The 15,848-nt window shown below is 43.7% G+C and overlaps 2 protein-coding genes and 3 non-coding genes across 7 annotated transcripts; 1 reads left to right on the forward strand and 4 right to left on the reverse strand.

Moving 5' to 3' along the window:
• Positions 1 to 1,209: 1,209 nt before the first annotated feature.
• Positions 1,210 to 13,029, forward strand: LOC124043648 (N(G),N(G)-dimethylarginine dimethylaminohydrolase 2-like). 3 transcript variants are annotated; one of them, XM_046362450.1, is made up of 6 exons: positions 1,210 to 1,276; positions 2,484 to 3,163; positions 3,434 to 3,622; positions 4,131 to 4,250; positions 9,619 to 9,762; positions 10,788 to 13,029. In XM_046362450.1, the coding sequence occupies exons 2-6, from the start codon at positions 2,855 to 2,857 to the stop codon at positions 10,902 to 10,904; spliced, it is 879 nt and encodes a 292-aa protein (XP_046218406.1). In that variant the 5' UTR covers positions 1,210 to 1,276; positions 2,484 to 2,854; the 3' UTR covers positions 10,905 to 13,029. The 3 variants fall into 3 exon arrangements, with proteins under 3 accessions (XP_046218406.1, XP_046218404.1, XP_046218405.1); XM_046362448.1 differs by lacking the exon at positions 1,210 to 1,276 and adding an exon at positions 1,369 to 1,526; XM_046362449.1 differs by lacking the exon at positions 1,210 to 1,276 and adding an exon at positions 1,374 to 1,526 and having other exon boundaries at positions 2,488 to 3,163.
• On the reverse strand, positions 12,981 to 15,848 carry LOC124043649 (40S ribosomal protein S5). The gene is made up of 6 exons (XM_046362451.1): positions 15,741 to 15,848; positions 14,834 to 14,943; positions 14,354 to 14,563; positions 13,740 to 13,868; positions 13,293 to 13,391; positions 12,981 to 13,106 (listed from the first exon to the last, which is right to left on the reverse strand). Coding segments are annotated over exons 1-6 (618 nt in total). The 5' UTR covers positions 15,742 to 15,848; the 3' UTR covers positions 12,981 to 13,037.
• LOC124044794 lies at positions 13,479 to 13,609 on the reverse strand. Its single transcript, XR_006840731.1, has one exon. It is a non-coding gene; the product is annotated as a small nucleolar RNA SNORA3/SNORA45 family (small nucleolar RNA).
• Positions 14,057 to 14,184, reverse strand: LOC124044790. The gene has a single exon (XR_006840727.1). It is a non-coding gene; the product is annotated as a small nucleolar RNA SNORA65 (small nucleolar RNA).
• Positions 14,643 to 14,774, reverse strand: LOC124044793. The gene has a single exon (XR_006840730.1). It is a non-coding gene; the product is annotated as a small nucleolar RNA SNORA3/SNORA45 family (small nucleolar RNA).

Raw genomic sequence — 15,848 nt, forward strand, 5'->3', positions numbered from 1 at the left:
CGGATAAACAGTTTACCAGGCATTAAGCACACCACACACAGCCAGCCTTCCTGAAACCCATTAGATAGGCTAGGGTCAAGTTCATACATCACAGAACGGAAGAAAACAGAGTGAAACAGGGAAGAACTACATGAACTTGTCCAATAAGAACTGCTTGTTTTTCATTTTCTGTTAAAAAAAAATGTTTTGGGATGGGAGGATTGGCTGGTTGGCCTATTCTAGTGCTGGTATGTAGAGTACAGATCCTTCACTGTATTTCAATGGGATTTTTGTGTGGGCTGGAGTTGGGCTGACAGATGGTGTTCTTTTGTTAATCCTGTGTTTGTGTGTGTGTGTGTGTGTGTGTGTGTGTCTGTCTCTCTCTTTCTCTCTCTCTCTTTCTCTCTCTCTCGTCATCAAATGAACTTCCAAGCTTATTTTCTGACTCCCAATCAAATCTGCAGTGGACTGTTTTGACATTTTTGACTGCAGTAACATATGCCAGTCGCTAGACGGGAACATTGCACTGCCCTGCCCTGTCTGCAGGTCACACACGCCATCTGTCACTAGTGGGTCTGTTTCTGTGTTTACCATTTCACCAGAGATGAATGTCTCAAATGTGAGACTGAGTAATGCTCAACATTTGTAGGACGAACCTCTCGAGTGTGATAAACCACCGACATCTTAATTTATGAAGACAAACAGACACTTTGACAAACTATGTTGTGTGACTCCGTCATATCTCTTTCTCTTGGACCCGTTGCACAGATATATGACCCATATTGCAGAAAAGCCCGGATTATTTTTCACAGACAAAGACTAGAGGCCAACCACACACACACACACACAATCATTGAATAGTCAAACGTATTGCGTCTGTAAAAAAAAAGTGATGAAAGTTTGGGAATTAATAATGTGGCCAATTTAATCTGATGAGCGCACGATAAGAAAATAGCATTGCAAATGTATATAACTGTTCACGTTTATATTATGTAGAATGGGCGGGTACAAGTTAGACGAGGGTGTTGGGGGTTGTCACACTTGGAAACAATGGATCAGGGGGAAAATATGAATAAAATAATCTCTCCGAGGACCACTTGAAATCAATCTTTGTTACTATGAATTCTGCATAGAAAGAGTTTACGTTAGAAGCAACATTTCAACGGATTTGGGCAACATTTTATAAGGAGATTAGCTGTTAAACCTAGGCCTACTTTATTAAAGTGACAGAAGTCAGAATCATTTGCGAGTTGAAATCCGGTGGGTGAATTCTATTCGATCTGCACTTTAATACAAGGTAAGAAGCAAATCGTGATAATAACCTACTGTCAACTTTTCTCGTTGAGCGGAGAGGTGGAATCCTGGACAGGACGGACTGGTGGGGGATGGGGAGGGGAAGTGGAGGGATGAAAGGGTGAACAGGGCAACGGGTGAGACGGGGAGAGGGACATATAGAAGAGAAGATAATAACGAGATACGATGACAGGGAAGACACAGCCAGGGGAAAAGAACATAATTTGAATAACCTCTGTAAAAACAATAATAAGGTAGGCTTCCATCTTCACTTAGATTTTTGAATATTGACATTGCACTGGGCGTGATGAGCTCTTAACAGGCAAATATTTCAGATGTTTTTTCGTGCAACTTGTTTCTCTGCAGATGGCTGGCATGGGATGCTAAAAATACATTGAAATAAATTAGTAAGAGAAATATTCCTAAATCTAGGTTTTAGGTAGTCTACATTCCTAAAATCAATACTGAGAAACATCCCTTTTGTTTGTTATTGTCCGATAGTTAATTCAATTCCGCCGTGAATAGTTATTACCACCCTGCTATCAAATGTTTTTTCTCTCTTTATTATCCAGAATACACTAAATGTAGGCAGAATGTGAACATATACGGACATAATATTGACAATCCGGCAACACTTGTTGCGTTCAGCAAATATTGCCGCTGGGATTCACTAAAGGAGGATAACAAAGCAGTGATTGTCTCTAAACTGTAGGCAATGAGCCGATATATTTGCCATTGTAGGATGTTGTGCTCAAATAATCTGCCCTTGAACAATGCAGCCCTTGTCTGTATTCTCCAGTCCAGTTCTCTGTTATCTGTATTAATTCTGGTTCACAGTTCAATTTGAAATAAGACTAGTGTCTCTATCTACATGACTAGCTGCTGAATAATTGTTTTTATTTAGTTGGTCTCAATCATTTAAATCAAGTAGCATATGGGGGCTCTATAGTGGTGGACACTGGACACTTCAGATTATCCTTTTTTTTCATGCCATCTCTGTCCAACTCCAGCATCACCACAAAACAGACTTTTGTCTCTCTGACGAAAATATGTTATGGTCCAGACAGTAGCCTATTGTATGTCCTACAGTCGAAGAGACTGAGATGCGTGCAGTAGAGCAGACACAATTGATCACAGGAACTTTCACCTAATGAGTCCTATCCTTCTCATCAAAAAGCCCCAGAGAATCTTGTCTCCCTCCTTTCTTTCAGACAGCAATCAGACTGAAACTCCCCATATTTACCTCCGTGGATCAATGCGGTGGGTATTGGAGTGGCTGATCACTGAAGTGGAAGAACAAGGATGAAGACTTTCTCCTGTGTGTTTTCCTGCCTGGTTGACAGACTCCCCATAGAGTTGCTGCTTCTCTCCATCACATCCCTTTAGTGTCCAGCTGGTCTTGTCATCACACCTCGCAGCTTCTCAAACAGTTGGGAACACAATCTGACAAGAACTTTCACCCTCTCTCTCCCACTCATCTAGTAGCACACACACACTTTCACTGTTCTGTCTTGTAGTGGCTGAACACCACTACTAGCCCATAGCCAGGGTACTCCTACACCTGCACACGCACACACACATTATGGCAAGCGTGTTGCCGTACGGCCGCTTCACTCACGCCGTGGTGCGGGGCATCCCAGAGACCTTTGGGAAGGTTGAAGACGAGAAAAACAACAAGGTTGAAAACGGGGAAACCACGATGGACCTGGCCAAAGCACAGCGACAGTTTGGGGTGCTGACAGGGGCGCTGAGACAGAAGGTGGGGCTGCAGCTCATAGAGATCCCTGCAGACCCGGAGCTACCAGAGAGCTGGAGGATAGAGGATGTAGCTGTGATACAGGGAGACACGGCACTCATCACCAGGCCTTTCAAACAGCAGAGACGCAGTGAGGTAAACACTGACCACAACAACAGAGAAAATGTTTTATTCTCTGTATCGCAGATTATTATTTATTTTTTACCCTAAATGAAGGAGATGTGTGTGTGTTGTGAATCATTCCACTAAACATGTTGTAGTTCTGTCTAAATTATTGATTTATGTTGTTGTTAATTATGTTTTAATTATAGATTAATTTTGCAGTAGAGTCAGTTTGACCTGGAAAATCAACTCTCTCTCTCCCCTTTTCCCTCTCTTCCTGTCCCTTTCTCCTATCTCGCTAAGACTGAAGCGGTGAGGAGGGTGATGTCGGAGCTCAACCTGACAGTGGTGGAGATGGGGGCAGAGGAGGGGGGCTCCGCAGGGGCCACGCTGGAGGGCAGTGACGTGCTCTTCACCGGCAGGGAGTTCTTTGTGGGAATCTCCTCCCACACCAACTACAGAGGAGCTGAGGTTCTGGCCGACACTTTCAGAGTGAGTATAGCTTGATTCCTTTCTCAAACCACATGAGAGGACAAGATCCAAAGTCCATCCCCTCCAACCTTCTCCTCCAATATGTTCTGAGCAAAAGGTAGGCAAAGGAATCAAGGAAAGACTAATTGGGAAAGAACCCATGTGTTGCGACAGGGATGAGCAGGTGTACTTCTTACATCTCTACCATGCGCCCATAAACTAGACATGATGTTTTCACAGTCAGGTCTGTTTATTTACATTTTAATGGACTTGTAATGGTATTTAATACCATAACCTGTTGGATTTGGATATTCAATATCACTCAGGGTGTGGCATGCAATTGTGTGGAGGGCTTTGTTTGTGTCTGACATCTGTCTGATATCCTGTTGTTGCTTTACATGCAATATTTACATTGTATTTATTATCTACTCTACCTGATTGCTTACTTGATTTGATGTCCAAGTACACGACCATATCCCTGTGTACAATATTTTATATTTTGCTCTTACCATCTCTGTCCTCGTCTTAGGACTTTGCTGTGTCCACGGTGCCAGTGTGTGGGGGAGCTCGTCTAAAGAACATCTGCTCTATGGGAGGTCCTGATACTATCATCATCAGCAACAGTGATGGGGCCAAGAAGACCCTCCGGGTGAGTGTGTGTGTTTGTGTGTGTCCGAGAGAAAGATTGTGAATGAATATACCGTAGCTCTCTACCCATGTTCAGACCACATTCTGCTTGCCACAGCAAACTCCCATTCTAGACATGCAAAGTGATCACCTCAAAAGACTCTCTCCAGCCCGGTATTTATGTCACTGTGCTCAGATGAATAATGTAAAGGATAAATCAAGCTTTATTGGGCTGTTTTAAACTATCATGGTGTAGTTTGGAGCCCTATAAGCCCACATTACCCTAGTGTCTGCTCTAGAGGTCGACCGATTATGATTTTTCAACGCCGATACCGATTATTGGAGGACCAAAAAAATCCGCTGCCGATTAATCGGACGGTTTTTATATACATATTTGTAATAATGACAATTACAACAATACTGAATGAACACTTTTATTTTAATTTAATATAATACATAAATAAAAATAAATTTAGTTTCAAATAAATAATGAAACATGTTCAATTTGGTTTTAATAATGCAAAAACACAGTGTTGGAGAAGAAAGTAAAAGTGCAATATGTGCCATGTAAAAAAGCTAACGTTTAAGTTCCTTGCTCCGAATATGAGAACATATGAAAGCTGGTGGTTCCTTTTAACATGAGTCTTCAATATTCCCAGTTAAGAAGTTTTAGGTTGTAGTTATTATAGGAATTATAGGACTATTTCACTATACCATTTGTATTTCATATACCTTTTGACTATTGGATGTTCTTATAGGCACTTTTGTATTGCCAGCCTAATCTCGGGAGTTGATAGGCTTGAAGTCATAAACAGCGCTGTGCTTCAAGCATAATGAATAGATTTGCAGGAAAGTGCTGTTTGAATGAATGCTTGCGAGCCTGCTGCTGCCTACCACCGCTCAGTCAGACTGCTCTATCAAATATCAAATCATAGACTTAATTATAATATAATACACACACAGAAATACGATCCTTAGGTCATTAAAACATGGTCAAATCCGGAAACTATAATTGCGAAAACAAAATGTTTATTATTTCAGTGAAATACAGAAGCGTTACGTATTTTATCGAACGGGTGGCATCCATAAGTCTAAATATTGCTGTTACATTGCACAACCTTCAATGTTATGTCATAATTATGTAAAATTCTGGCAAATTCATTACGGTCTTTGTTAGGAAGAAATGGTCTTCACACAGTTCGCAACGAGCCAGGCCACCCAAACTGCTGCATATACCCCGACTCTGCTTGCACAGAACGCAAGAGAAGTGACACAATTTCCATTTTACATTTACATTTAACATTTACATTTAAGTCATTTAGCAGACGCTCTTATCCAGAGCGACTTACAAATTGGTGCATTCACCTTATGACATCCAGTGGGACAGTCACTTAACAATAGTGCATCTAAAACTTAAGGGGGGTGAGAGGGATTACTTATCCTATCCTAGGTATTCCTTAAAGAGGTGGGGTTTCAGGTGTCTCCGGAAGGTGGTGATTGACTCCGCTGTCCTGGCGTCGTGAGGGAGTTTGTTCCACCATTGGGGGGCCAGGGCAGCGAACAGTTTTGACTGGGCTGAGCGGGAGCTGTACTTCCTCAGTGGTAGGGAGGCGAGCAGGCCAGAGGTGGATGAACGCAGTGCCCTTGTTTGGGTGTAGGGCCTGATCAGAGCCTGGAGGTACTGAGGTGCCGTTCCCCTCACAGCTCCGTAGGCAAGCACCATGGTCTTGTAGCGGATGCGAGCTTCAACTGGAAGCCAGTGGAGAGAACGGAGGAGCGGGGTGACGTGAGAGAACTTGGGAAGGTTGAACACCAGACGGGCTGCAGCGTTCTGGATGAGTTGAAGGGGTTTAATGGCACAGGCAGGGAGCCCAGCCAACAGCGAGTTGCAGTAATCCAGACGAGATGCTCAACTCGGAGAGGGTGGAGAGGAGGATCTGATGGTTCACAGTATCGAAGGCAGCCGATAGATCTAGAAGGATGAGAGCAGAGGAGAGAGAGTTAGCTTTAGCAGTGCGGAGCGCCTCCGTGATACAGAGGAGAGCAGTCTCAGTTGAATGACTAGTCTTGAAACCTGACTGATTTGGATCAAGAAGGTCATTCAGAGAGAGATAGCGGGAGAGCTGGCCAAGGACGGCACGTTCAAGAGTTTTGGAGAGAAAAGAAAGAAGGGATACTGGTCTGTAATTGTTGACATCGGAGGGATCGAGTGTAGGTTTTTTCAGAAGGGGTGCAACTCTCGCTCTCTTGAAGACGGAAGGGACGTAGCCAGCGGTCAGGGATGAGTTGATGAGCGAGGTGAGGTAAGGGAGAAGGTCTCCGGAAATGGTCTGGAGAAGAGAGGAGGGGATAGGGTCGAGCGGGCAGGTTGTTGGGCGGCCGGCCGTCACAAGACGCGAGATTTCATCTGGAGAGAGGGGGAGAAAGAGGTCAGAGCACAGGGTAGGGCAGTGTGAGCAGAACCAGCAGTGTCGTTTGACTTAGCAAACGAGGATCGGATGTCGTCGACCTTCTTTTCAAAATGGTTGACGAAGTCATCTGCAGAGAGGGAGGAGGGGGGGGGGGAGGAGGATTCAGGAGGGAGGAGAAGGTGGCAAAGAGCTTCCTAGGGTTAGAGGCAGATGCTTGGAATTTAGCGTGGTAGAAAGTGGCTTTAGCAGCAGAGACAGAGGAGGAAAATGTAGAGAGGAGGGAGTGAAAGGATGCCAGGTCCGCAGGGAGGCGAGTTTTCCTCCATTTCCGCTCGGCTGCCCGGAGCCCTGTTCTGTGAGCTCGCAATGAGTCATCGAGCCACGGAGCGGGAGGGGAGGACCGAGCCGGCCTGGAGGATAGGGGACATAGAGAGTCAAGGGATGCAGAGAGGGAGGAGAGGAGGGTTGAGGAGGCAGAATCAGGAGATAGGTGGGAGAAGGTTTGAGCGGAGGGAAGAGATGATAGGATGGAAGAGGAGAGAGTAGCGGGGGAGAGAGAGCGAAGGTTGGGACGGCGCGATACCATCCGAGTAGGGGCAGTGTGGGAGGTGTTGGATGAGAGCGAGATGGAAAAGGATACAAGGCAGTGGTCGGAGACTTGGAGGGGAGTTGCAATGAGGTTAGTGGAAGAACAGCATCTAGTAAAGATGAGGTCGAGCGTATTGCCTGCCTTGTGAGTAGGGGGAAGGTGAGAGGGTGAGGTCAAAAGAGGAGAGGAGTGGAAAGAAGGAGGCAGAGAGGAAAGAGTCAAAGGTAGACGTTGGGAGGTTAAAGTCGCCCAGAACTGTGAGAGGTGAGCCGTCCTCAGGAAAGGAGCTTATCAAGGCATCAAGCTCATTGATGAACTCTCCGAGGGAACCTGGAGGGCGATAAATTATAAGGATGTTAAGCTTGAAAGGGCTAGTAACTGTGACAGCATGGAATTCAAAGGAGGCGATAGACAGATGGGTAAGGGGAGAAAGAGAGAATGACCACTTGGGAGAGATGAGGATCCCGGTGCCACCACCCCGCTGACCAGACGCTCTCGGGGTGTGCGAGAACACGTGGGCGGACGAAGAGAGAGCAGTAGGAGTAGCAGTGTTGTCTGTGGTGATCCATGTTTCCGTCAGTGCCAAGAAGTCGAGGGACTGGAGGGAGGCATAGGCTGAGATGAACTCTGCCTTGTTGACCGCAGATTGGCAGTTCCAGAGGCTACCGGAGACCTGGAACTCCACGTGGGTCGTGCGCGCTGGGACCACCAGAGTAGGGTGGCCGCGGCCACGCGGTGAGGAGCGTTTGTATGGTCTGTGCAGAGAGGAGAGAACAGGGATAAACAGACACATAGTTGACAGGCTACAGAAGAGGCTACGCTAATGCAAAGGAGATTGGAATGACAAGTGGACTACACGTCTCGAATGTTCAGAAAGTTAAGCTACGTAGCAAGAATCTTATTGACTAAAATGATTAAAATGATACAGTACTGCTGAAGTAGGCCAGCTGGCAGTGGGTGCGTTGTTGACACTACACTAATCAAGTCGTTCCGTTGAGTGTAATAGTTTCTGCAGTGTTGCTATTCGGGGGCTAGCTGGCTAGCTAGCAGTGTTGTTTACGTTACGTTGCATTAAAAGAACGACAATAGCTGGCTAGCGAACCTAGAAAATCGCTCTAGACTACACAATTATCTTTGATACAAAGACGGCTATGTAGCTAGCTAAGTAGCTAGCTACGATCAAACAAATCAAACCGTTGTACTGTAATGAAATGAAGTGAAAATGTGATACTACCTGTGAATGCGACAGGGTAGTTGAGTTCTATACAGAAGACGTTGGCTAGCGTTGGCTAGCTAGCAGAGTCACCTACGTTAAGGACGACAAATAGCTGGCTAGCTAACCTCGGTAAATTAAGATAATCACTCAAGACTACACATTCTAAACCTAAACAACACAATTATCTTGGATACGATGATACGAAGACAGCAAAGACAGCTATGTAGCTAGCTAACACTACACTAATCAAGTCGTTCAGTTGAGTGTAATAGTTTCTCCAGTGCAGCTAATCAGTGGACGTTAGCTAGCTGGCTAGTGAAGACTACGTTAGGACGGCGAAATACGATAATTACGCAATTATCTTTGATACAAAGACGGCTATGTAGCTAGCTGAGAAGAAATTGCTAAGATTAGACAAATCAAACCGTTGTGATATAATGAAATATAATGAAAAAGTTATACTACCCGCGGGAGCGAAGTGCAGATGCGACCACTCGCTCCAACCGGAACCGGAAAAAAAAAATTCCCTAGTTAATATTGCCTGCTAACATGAATTTCTTTTAAATATGCAGGTTTAAAAATAAATACTTTCGTATTGATTTTAAGAAAGGCATTGATGTTTATGGTTAGGTACATTGGTGCAACGACAGTGCTTTTTTGCGAATTTGCTTGTTAAATCATCACCCGTTTGGCGAAGTAGGCTGTGATTCGATGATAAATTAACAGGCACCGCATTGATTATTTGCAACGCAGGACAAGCTAGTTAAACTAGTACTATCATCAACCATGTGTAGTTAACTAGTGATTATGTTAAGATTTATTGTTTTTTATAAGATATGTTAATGCTAGCTAGCAACTTACCTTGGCTCCTTGCTGCACTCGCGTAACAGGTGGTCAGCCTGCCACGCATTCTCCTCATGGAGTGCAATGTAATCGGCCATAATCTGTGTCCTAAAATGCCGATTACCGATCGTTATGGAAACTTGAAATCGGCCCTAATTAATCGGCCATTTCGATTAATCGGTCGACCTCTAGTCTACTCTATTTGGTCCCCATCCGGAGATGATTGGCTCATGCCCATTTCAGTTTCTCCTTGTGTGGGCTACTCTAATGTGAACAGACCCTGGCCGCTGCTGTCATGCAAAACTTGTTAGCCCTGCCTCTGTGTGTGTAGATGATGGAGCAGCTGACTGATCACCACTACGAAGTGCTCACGGTCCCTGAGGGCGCAGCAGCTAACTGTGTCTACGTCAGGGGCCCCTCCAAAGTGGACTACCTGCTTCACCCGCCCACTGAAGAGTGTCCCGAAAGTGTTCCTGTGAGTGAACAGTGGTCTTTAGGTTACTTTATTAAGCAGTACTTTTTTATATCCACGTTATTGTGCCTTTTGAAAATACATTGCCATCAGATAGTATTCATACCCCTTGACTTATTCCACATTTTGTTGTTACAGTCTGAATTTTAAATTGATTAAATTGCTTTTTTTCTCACCCATCTACACACACTAACCTTTGGCAGTGAATACAACTGGGAGTCTTTCTGGGTACGTCTCTAAGAGCTTTGCAAACCCAGGTTGTACAAAATGTGCACATTATTCTTTAATAATTATTCAGGCTCTGTCAAGTTGGTTGTTGATCATTTCTAGACAGCCATTTGCAAGTCTTGCCATAGATTTAAGTTAAAACTGTAAATAGGCCACTCAGGAACATTCAATGTTGTCTTGGTATGCAACTATATGGCCTTGTGTTTTTGGTGATTTTCCTGCTGAAAGGTGAATTTGTCTCCCAGTGCCTTTTGGAAAGCAGATTGAACCAGGTTTCCCACTAAGATTGTGCCTGTGCTTAGCTCTATTCCATTTAGTTTTATATAAAAAAAACTCCTAAGTCATTGCAGATGACAAGCATACCCATAACATGATGCAGACACCACCATGCATGAAAATATGAAATTTGGTACTCAGTGATGTGTTGGATTGTGTGTAGGCCAGTGACACAAAATCTCAAGTTGATTAATTTAAAAATCAGGTTGTAACAAAACAAAATGTGGAAAATGTCATGGGGACTCATTTCTTTATTTTCAGTACAAGTCCCTCTAGTCAATTCCAAGAGTGCCATGATATAGGCATGATGTTCTATTTCATTAACTCTTTCATTTTCCTCCCTGATGCAAAATACCATGAAATTGTTGCATGATGAAGTGCGTGCTAGAATAAAGAATGGCGGATGAACAGTAGACTACTAACACAAAAGCTTGTCATCCAGCCGTCGCAGTCCTTGGCCAAAGATTCCCCCTATAAATGTGAATGTAATAAAATGGTATTATATATCTCTTCCTGCCCCCCAGGCCTTCCAGAAGCTGACGGACTACACCCTCCTCCCCACAGCGTGCAGTGAGGCCTCCAAGCTCGGAGGGTCTCTGACTTCATTCTGCCTACTTATCAACAGGAAGCCATACTACTAAATTCCCTGCCCTTCTCCCATAGAAGACACATAGACCTTCATTGACTATATTTAAATACAAATGTGAACATTACAAAGACATCAACAACTGTTGGGCAGGAGAAGAGAAATTCTTAATGGGATCCTTGGGACATCCCAGATCTGAAGTTGAAAACGGGTCAGATAGGGGTATGGTTAAGGTCAGTGCTTAGGGTAGGGACATCCCAAGGAGCCCGGCACTACACCGGGCTAGAGGGTTCAATGTGCATATTCTGCACAACTGCTCCCCCTACTGTGGAAAGAGAGCAGCGTGGCTTGATGAACATTAATAGGCTGTAGATTTGAATGTAGGTGTTCTGTATTCGGGCATTTTATGTCCCTATATAACAACTTGTATTTAAATACTCATCCATTCTCCAACCCACACTATTCGCGCTCCAAGTAGGCTGTTTTGTTGCGGCCATAGAAGGGACGTGCCACCTCAACATTTTACAATTTGAGTGGTAAACTTGCAATGGTTGCCGGTCCTGAATTGAATGGATTCCATATCTATGGTTTTATCGACCTTCCGCAAATTTCTAAATACAATCACAGAAAAAGTAGTTTGGAGAGCAAATGCCTCGTACTAAAAAGACGAATCTCTCATTTTCTCAACTCAATATTTTGCGAACACAGACGCAGCGAGAGGTTTTACTAATTCAAAAAAATCTGTCCGCACGAAAATAACTTGCCAATTTTTGTATGGGTGGCAATGTCTCGAATCTATTTTTAAAAATTGCTACGTGAGGCTTATTTCAGAGTAGAATTTTGGTAATGCGGAAGTTGTTACGAGTGTAGTGTGATGCACGTGACTTCCCGGTAATTTTGAGAAAAAAAACCCACCTTAAGTATAGCGTCTCTTCCCGTTAAATATAGGCGGTTGACGTCAACACCACTAATCGAATATTCAAAAATGGTACTCAATTAACGAGCTTTATCCACCAATCCAAAGAGTAGGCGGAAGGAAGTTTACACAGCACACCATACGTGAAAAAATAATCCCTAGTACCTCTCGCCAACGTCATTGTATAATAGACGGCAACAAAGACAACGAAAAAACCATCTGTGTCTTTTCATTGGCTTGTGCTATCTGTTGCATAACCACGATGTTGTATCTCAGTGTCAGAGTAGCCAATCAGTAAAACGTGGGGCATAATTTAAAAAAACATCGTCTCCAGTCATGTAGTTCAAAGTAGATTTGAAGGAAATTAGTAAACAACTCTGCTCAACTGTAGGCCTATGCCACCACGCAAATGTGATAGATGCATGTATGGCTTTATTGTAAAGGGGATTATAAATGCACGTTTGTTGGATTAGAACACAGGTGAAACCTAAAATGCAGATTTGGAAGGTCTGCTTTTGAATAATGTATCCTGCCACCAGGCCTGGCTGCGTGCTTTATATAGGTATGAATAATCTTTGTTATATTCTTTGTCATACCCCCAAGGACATAACGACTGATTTGTGGAATTGTACACACTAAAATGAATGTCCTGATGGTTGAGATAACGGTCAAATGAATAAACTCAAGGAACGATTTCAGAAGTCCCCTTCAACAATTTCCATCATTACAGTTGACTTATTCCTGTGGATTAACCAAGGCCCAAATTGGAAAGGCCTATGGAGTGAAACACTGACAGTTGTTCATAATGTCAAAAACATAACCGAGGGTTGTACACAATTGCTCAACACCTCCAGACCATGATATAGCAACTCTGAACAAACTGGCACTGTTTGAGTCACAATACCCAGGATTTGTACTTTGTTGCAAAGTCCTCATTGGTGATAAAACATTTCCACTGACCTACTCCCCATTAGACTACAAATCAGTAGTATGCAATTAAGACACTGCATTAATTTCTATAGTTCAACTACCTACATAATCAAAACAATAACTCAGTTTGTACTCAAATTCAGCATTTTAGTGTAGCCTTTGTATGTGATGTTTAGAACTTTGTATTTAGTAGAGCAAATACATTTTAAACCTTTGACTAATTTCTCAACCCAGTCATGTATTGATGCCTTTATAAGTATGCATTTTACTAAACACCATACCACATTAAACAAATGAAGTTCAAATTTATTTCCTCGTTTTTTTTCTTCTAGAAAGCAAACTTTAACGGTTGGACTTGGCGACTCTCTCCAACTCATCCTTCTTCTTGATGGCGTAGGAGTTAGAAGAACCCTGAGACAAAACATTCAATACACTGATCAAAACCAAATAAATTGACATGAGAACAGGTAAAAACGCACCCCCTAACAGAACAGCACACTAGAAAAACATGAAAACATTATGAAAACTACAGACTGGTTCAGAACCAAATGTTAAGTACTGAAACAGAATTTGAGACTACACTTTAAACAGTCTCACCTTAGCAGCGTTGATCAGTTCATCGGCGAGGCACTCAGCGATGGTCTTGATGTTCCTGAAAGCAGCTTCTCTTGCTCCAGTGCAGAGCAGCCAGATTGCCTGACAAAACACGGAGGGCAGACATGAACAACACAGAACATAAATAAACTACGTTATGAATCTACACAAAACAAGTCAAATTGGACATTCTGTATCTGAGCTGGTGATTGGCTGGGCCACAAGAGACTACAGCCAATGAATAGGCAAAGACGTTCACTCTGCGAGCACTCTAGCACACCAGGACAATGAGTTTGTAAAGGCGTGACTCTAGCCTCAAGTACACAAATGACAAGTCTTTCATATTGCTGTTACTTCACTTGTGACAGCCTAGATTTTTGGCAGTGAAACAAGTGGCAGCATACACAGGCACTGAGTTGGAGAGCAGAATGTGCAGGCAGTCTACTTTACCTGGTTGACTCTACGCAGAGGGGACACGTCCACAGCCTGCCTCCTCACAGTACCAGCACGACCAATACGGGTAGAGTCCTCACGGGGTCCACTGTTGATAATGGCATTGACCAGCACCTGAAGGGGGTTCTGGGGGGGGCAAGGCAGAGGAGAGACAAGGTCAACCACCACAACTGTAAACCATATTCAGGGGTACAAATCACAGGGATAGCCACTTACAGCCTACATTTGAGACATCCAGCTGACTGAACTAAAATTGGAGTGATAACTAACAGGAGAGTAGGCATGGACTTAAAGCATTAGAAGTTCCATGTGGTGTGTGTTCCAGGCCTTTCGGCACAGAGTTGCCCATTTGTTTAGGCAGCCCTGCTTCCTAGAGCTGGGTCCATCTGAGCCTCCACTGGATTATACTCAGGTCACTGAAACAGACCGGCATAGTGGCGGGAGGCTGACAGGCATGGAGTTTAAGGCAAAGACTGCATTTCAAACAGCACCCTATTCCCCAATTAGTACATTACTTTTGACCAAGGACCATAGTAATGCACTATAAAGGGAACGGGGTGCTATTTGGGATGAAAAAAAACAATGTTGGATAAGGTAGAGATGGTACATACCTCGCCAGTGAGCAGGTGGATGATCTCAAAGGCATGCTTAACGATGCGACAGGTCATCAGCTTCTTGCCGTTGTTGCGGCCGTGCATCATCATGGAGTTTGTGAGACGCTCCACAATGGGGCACTGGGCCTTTCGGAAACGCTTGGCAGCATAACGGCCTCCAGAGTGTGGCAGGTACTTAGCATACTTCTCCTTCACGGCAATGTAATCCTGAGGTGAACCAAAAAGCATAAATATTAGTTCCTATCCCTAGAATTTAGGTTTGAATGTCCAGGTTAAGGGAATACATACATATTTCTGAGCTGGTGATTGACTGGGACACAAGAGACAACAGCCAATGAATATGCAAAGAAGTTTACTATGCGAGCACTCTAGCACACCAGGACAATGAGGGTTGTAAAGACGTGACTCTAGCCTCGCTTACACAAATAACAAATTAGTGCCTAGAAGGGTCACCAGTCAAACATTGAAATGCTTCACCTGCAGTGAGATGTCATTGATCTGAACATCGTCGGTACTCCATTTCCCAAAGAGCTTGATTTCTGGCGTTTCAGCCACTGCTGGGGCAGTCTCCCACGACTCTGAAGTCACTGGAGAGAATCATAATATTTGGTCAGGTAATACTGATGATTTAATTATGAGATTCAAGGTACCACGCGCGCAATGTCTGGCCACAGATCCCACAAGGCAAAAGGCCTTGTAATAATGGTATCCTACATTAATCAATGACATTAACACATCATGATCAACTTATTCGTTGAATGCAAGAGGAAACACCACGAAGGAATTTCTGCCACTGCTGCCAACACACGAATAGTTAGTCAACGGGTACTAGTGATGTTGGCAACGTGGGTTAGGTTACACATGGACCGCATAAATGCAGGTGTAAATAACTACCTGTAATTAACTAGTAGGAATATAAAATAAACAGACCATGCAAACGAGTCTACACTCTAGGCCCAAAAGCCTATCAGCTCTAGTCTACCAACGAGCGGGAGCTAGTTAGCTACAGTAACGTTACAATTTCACCAACCAACGTCAAATTGTGAGCAAAAGTACAATATATTTCAAGTAGCCATGTGTTAAACAGCAAACTAGACATATTGTAAAGCAACATAATGCGCTGAGTGATCCCGCGAGGAAGCTAAACGGGTAGCTAGATAAGACATTCATGTTGCACATGTGCTAGCATCGCGCTAACAATCTTCGCCTGATGAAATCATTTGAGCACGGAGCAAACATTCACTCTTTAAAAACAACTTTGAACTAAAAACGGTGATATACTTTCGACGCAAAGGCGAACGAGTAATGTTACACGTATGTTGGTTTGACATTGTGCTCTTTCGTGCAATTTTGGGCATGAAAATCGTATATTCTTTTCACTCACTTGTCTGCCGTTCTGTACCACACTTCTCAGAGACGTAAAAGGGCCTGGTGAGGTTGCCTCATGCAGATATCCAGCAAGGCGGAAATGAAGCAAAAGTATCCGGATTGC

This window comes from Oncorhynchus gorbuscha, linkage group LG09 (genome assembly GCF_021184085.1).
Source record: "Oncorhynchus gorbuscha isolate QuinsamMale2020 ecotype Even-year linkage group LG09, OgorEven_v1.0, whole genome shotgun sequence".
NCBI classification, from domain to species: domain Eukaryota; kingdom Metazoa; phylum Chordata; class Actinopteri; order Salmoniformes; family Salmonidae; genus Oncorhynchus; species Oncorhynchus gorbuscha.